At 37.7% G+C, this 5561-nt stretch overlaps 1 protein-coding gene across 2 annotated transcripts in view; it reads left to right on the forward strand.

Annotated features, from left to right (window-relative positions):
- PTPN2 (protein tyrosine phosphatase non-receptor type 2) overlaps positions 1 to 3019 on the forward strand; it is a 28156-nt gene extending 25137 nt beyond the window's left edge. For both annotated transcript variants that reach the window (XM_033154848.1, XM_033154849.1), the window contains exon 10: positions 2675 to 3019. In XM_033154848.1, coding sequence (XP_033010739.1) covers positions 2675 to 2696 — 22 coding nt within the window. In that variant the 3' untranslated portion in view covers positions 2697 to 3019. The remainder of the gene's footprint in view (positions 1 to 2674) is intronic.
- Positions 3020 to 5561: the final 2542 nt, after the last annotated feature.

The following is a 5561-nucleotide window of genomic DNA, read 5'->3' on the forward strand; positions in this document are numbered from 1 at the left end:
ATATTTTCTGAAAAGAAAAAATGTAGGCCATATTAAGTGTTGCAGCTGGAAACAAATAAATAGCCCATAATGTGAATGTTTTCTCCAACAAAGGAAATGGAAATACTATTTTTCTTATATGTTGGCCTATGGATAGTGGGTATAACAGTAGAGCTACTTTTTGACGGTGAAATGACATGTTTATGAATCTCAGCACCTACAGAATTCTTAAGATAATTGAACTGCAATACTCTGATATGGACACAATATTATCAAACATTGTTGCAGTTTAGGACACAGGATTTTAAAGAAATGTCAAGCTTATTCTGCCCACCATTCTCATAGATGTTTATTAGAGACATAAATCAGGGCCAATAAAATACAAAACTCTAATCCCAAGGCTTTTGTTTTTCATTGTGGGGAGAGGAGTTATGCAATTTTAGGGTTATTGAGTTACTATAAGTGTTCTAAGGATCTAATAAATTCTAATCCTGAACAAATGGGTGGCACCATATGTTTGGAGAGTTTTGAAGTGTAGTAAGCTTTTTGATCCAGTACAGCATAAAAGGAAATTCAAGATTAAACAAAATCAAACTCAAGGTAGAACTAAACCAAGGAACTCTTGAAATCTATTTTTCTCAATTCTTACTGTTATTTCCCTTATGAATTATTAAATGTTAATAGAGGGAGTATTTTGGAATTGTGAAGCTTGAACATCAAAAGGGTACTGATCAGAATGTCAGGATTTCTATATAAATGGACTTTTCCTTTTCCAAGAAACCAAATGCACAATAGAAGATGGAAATGTATTTCATTTCTGGATTAAATTGGCCAGTTTCAAACTCTCATTTAGGCACTTTTGAAAGCTTGTGTGCATGTAAAGAATGGTGGTACTTTTTCCATCTTACTGTTCAAAACGTACCCAGGTCTTATAGGTATCTGCCTCAGTGAGTCAAATTATTCGTCTATCCAGCTCAGTAGTCCTATTGGGGTTTGGGACATGTCTTTCCAAGCCCTACCTGGAGATGCCAAGGAGATGTCTCTTACAACACTTACGTTAAACTACTGAGCTGTGCCCTCCCTTTCCCTTAGAAGTACAGCAACTTCATTTTTTGCTCTTGGCAGCATTTTATGGAGCATATTATATTGTCCTTGCTCCTTAATATTTTCACCATATTCATTTATAAGCAATTTTATTTATGATCAAAATAGTTGTTGCAACTGGTTCCATCAGATTTTAGTAAATAATTGAGAATATTTTCTGTGCAGTTTTCATTATCGATCAGGGGTAGGCAGCCTAAGGCCTGTGGTCCGAATGCAGCCCAATTGCCTTCTCAGTCCAGCCCATGGACGGTCCAGGAATCAGCATGTTTTACATGAGTAGAATGTGTCCTTTTATTTAAAATGCATCTCTGGGTTATTTGTGGAGCATAGGAATTCGTTCATTCCCCCCCCCCAAAAAAAAATATATATAGTCTGGCCCACCAACATGGTCTGAGGGATGGTGGATCGGCCCACGGCTGGAAAAGGTTGCTGACCCGTTACAGATGAATACATGCAAATCCATACACATACACACTACTCATTGAAATACTGCCCCTCAGTGAAACCAAACTTATGTTTACGGGTATGTGTACTCCTGCGTCCCCCCAGAAAAAAGCACTGCGTATATCTATATAATGTTACAGTGCTTTGTGTGGAGAAAATGAGCAAAGCTTTAAAATTGAGTACCACACAAGTCACTTTTGTAGTTGACATGTGTCAGGTTATAATGGAGAAAGACCATATATTATTCAGGAAACAGTAAGCCTAACTAGTATTTGGCAGGGTGGCCACCTTGCTAGAGAGGGAAAGGATGTCGGTTCTTTCCTGATATGGGAAGCAACCCAACAAATCTGGAATTCCTGATTCACTTGCCCTCTTTCCTGTGTTTTTTGGATTTGTGTCTTCCACTGCTTTTTCAGTTCGTACCTGAGTCGTCCAATACTGCTTTGGTGCAATCATCTTTGATATTCATCTGACCAAACATTTGTTTTACTTTGTTGGCAGTTCCCATATGATAAAAGCATGGAGAACCTTGTGCAAATAGAAAGCTAGATTTTGGGTTAACTTTTTTGTCCATCAAACTGATTATTAGAAACTTAATGAAAGGTTTGCATTTCTAACTAAAGCAAACTTGTTCAAAATACCCTAAAAGCCTTTGTCAATTCATAGATTATCCAACATATTAAAACTTTTTCCAAAAATATTGAACTCAGCTGAAATGCAGTGGTTATCATCTTGATTCTCCGTGTTTTCTCTTGTATCCTCACTTAACATTAGTTTTAAGCTTTTCGTTTAACTTTTAGTTCTAAGGGTAGTTAAATTTTCAAGAGAGTCAAATGCAATAAAATTGTACTCATTGTACAATGTCCTTTCCTTTTAATAAAAGTGCATTTTTGTTTCCCCCCTCCTAATTCCAAAGGTCCTTAATTGGAGCATGAATGTTCCCAGTGCCTTTCGCATAACTAGTTCAAAGACTTTTTATCCATGGTAGGAAGGATATAACCTGTTGCAATAACCACTCAATATCAAATAAGGCCTTCATGATTTTCAAAAAATATTTCAACTTACAATTGCAGTAAAACTAATACCTCTTAGCAGTGTACTTCTGTTTGTACTGAATCTGTGACTCTTTTACATTGTGTGTCTTTAGGCCGAGAGTGACCGACACCTAGAGCTCCAAGACTTGTGAATATTCTGCAGCTAAAAATTATATACTTTTGGCATGCAAAGCAGGACATGACCCCTCTTCAGGAACAAAACTGAGGTCTGAGCAATACACAAGTGGCCTCATAACTATCTGTTTACAACGTAAACAACCAGGGAATGAAGTACATCACCAGCAAAAGACTTTGCAAAATGAAATTTGTCTTAAGTGTTTTATGCTTGTATTAACTGTAGAGAGATGTAAGAGATCACATTAGAAAATACTTTGTACTGCCATTCTTATTGTATTTTTTATACTTTTGGCAGCATTAAATATTTTTTTTAATTGACATACTGTTGTGTGTGTATTATTCCCCATCCCACAAAAGGGCTATTTCATTTCACAGAAATTCAAGTATCATCCCTAATTTTTATCACCTTCAGCTACCATTATGGCCGCCTGAAATATTAATCAGAATATATAAAAAAGCTAAGGAAGCTATGTTGAGCCCTTAAAAAACTCCAAAATACAATTGAGCAATACTTTTAAGTGACTAACTAGTCACAAAAGTGTGGCAGGCTTTTGTTTTTCATTAGGCAAGATGTTATTAAAAGGGGGTGAGAGAAAATAAGCATGTTAAATCCATGGCAGCTGTACATACATACGATTCTGGAATAAAGCAATGGTTGCTCCTGGAGGAGGGAGAAACATGGTGGTCTTTAGCAATTTAAATTTTTGATTAAATTACTTGTGTGATACCTTGCCTGATGAGAACATTTGGAAGTTTCACACTTTTGTGATACTTAAGCTGGTCCCCGATAAAGGTATTTTATCATTTTTAAAACTAGAGTTCATTTTATATACCCACAATTTTGGTAACTAATCTACGTTACTTTTCTAGAGAGCCAGTGTGGTGTAGTGGTTAAGAGCAGTAGACTCATAATCTGGTGAACCGGGTTCGCGTCTCCGCTCCTCCACATGCAGCTGTTGGGTGACCTTGGGCTAGTCACACTTCTTTGAAGTCTCTCAGCCCCACTCACCTCACAGAGTGCTTGTTGTGGGGGAGGAAGGGAAAGGAGAATGTTAGCCGCTTTGAGACTCCTTCAGGTAGTGATAAAGCGGGTTATCAAATCCAAATCCAAACTGTCATGGATGCTTTAGCTGAGATTCCTGCATCACAGAGGGTTGCACTAGATGACCCTCAGAATCCCCTCCACCTCTACAATTCTGATTCTATGGAAAGGTTGATGAGCCCACTCACAAGTTCTTGTAAAGAACTAGTTTCTTAAAATTTGTTTCTAATGGAACTTAATCCCATTGTGATACACTTTTCAACAGAAAGATGGTAAATTTAAATAGCATGGTCTGCAGGGGAAATCTGCACTAAGCTGGGCTTCATTAGAAAGCAAACTGAGTTCAATGGGTCTACTCTTGAGTATGACCAATATTGGCTATCGCACAACATAAGCAAGTTAGTATGACTGGCTAAAAATGATGCAGTTCTGAACACAGATAATATCTTGGTATGTCATGCTGTATTAAGAAACGAAATTGCACTGAAGGCTTCCCTTCAGCTGTGTTTCTTGGACTGCCCAGAGTCCATGACCCAGCTGATTGGTTTATTTGGGTTTTTTTGCTGAAGAAGTGCCTGACGTGGCTGTAGACTCCCCTTAGAGACAGACAAGACCTCTGCCTATTTTTGTTTGAGCCCATTTCGTGTTCCTCTGTGTTCCCAGTATTTGGGGAAGATCTAAACTATCAGTAATAACACATCTATAGGCACAGTGGAAACTGGTTTCCAACACAGATTTGTTTTTAAGGTTTGAGTATTCTGAAAATAAAGCATGTGTACTGAAAACAAACTAAAAATTGACATCAGTATTAACCCTATCCTTGTTATATCCCACCTTCCAAAGACTGGGTAAAATGTCTACCCTTCAACAAAAGAAACATATTCACACTTTAATATACAAATGTAACTGAAACATTACACTCAGTCTTGAGCTGCTTTTCTGTTTCCCAGTTAATTTTTAAAAACAAAAATTGCATGTTTCTGTAAGCCTTGGATTTTCCCTAGCCTACCTTTCTCTTGCATGTGGGTGGCACTGTTTTGCTACATAAGGCATGGTACTTACCTCTGAAAGCTGGAAATAGAAGGAGTAACAACTTTGGTCTAAGACTGAAAAATACAGTATTGTTGATCATCATCTACACAATGTGGAAAGTGAACTAAATATTCATTGAAGTTACTGTTCTTCTGAACACCTTAAGGCAGGCTTCCTCAACCTCGGCCCTCCAGATGTTTTTGGCCTACAACTCCCATGATCCCTAGATAGCAGGACCAGTGGTCATGGTTGATGGGAATTGTAGCCTCAAAACATCTGGAGGGCCGAGGCTGAGGAAGCCTGCCTTAAAGTGTCAAAAAGCAGCTAGCTTTGGGAATATAAATGCTGGATATTAGACATACCTGTACATGTTATGTCTGCAGATCTCTGAGCATTTCCCCAGTTAGGCTGCTCAGCATTGTAACTCTAAGGGTTGTTTGTGTGTGAATGTGTACATATGTTTTCATTCAAAAGATTGATAGCTCAAATCTCAATTCAACAAGATTGTTTTTGTATTGAAGTTGGATATGGTAAGTTGTGATCTTTTCAAATATGCAATAGTACTTTGTGCCAGAATTTTTGACAGTCTTTACAAGATACCACACAAAGTTTGATGCCTCTCACCACCTCCATTTCCAACAAGCCCATCATCCTTTTTTGGGTGTGTTACATATCACATGGAATATGTTTTCAAACTCTGTTTGCATTCAACTACCTGGATTTTTCCTAACTGCATGAATTACGACAGAAGTAATTAAGCATCTGAATAAGAATGAGGAAAGACCTAG

This window comes from Lacerta agilis, chromosome 7 (assembly GCF_009819535.1).
Source record: "Lacerta agilis isolate rLacAgi1 chromosome 7, rLacAgi1.pri, whole genome shotgun sequence".
NCBI lineage: Eukaryota > Metazoa > Chordata > Lepidosauria > Squamata > Lacertidae > Lacerta > Lacerta agilis.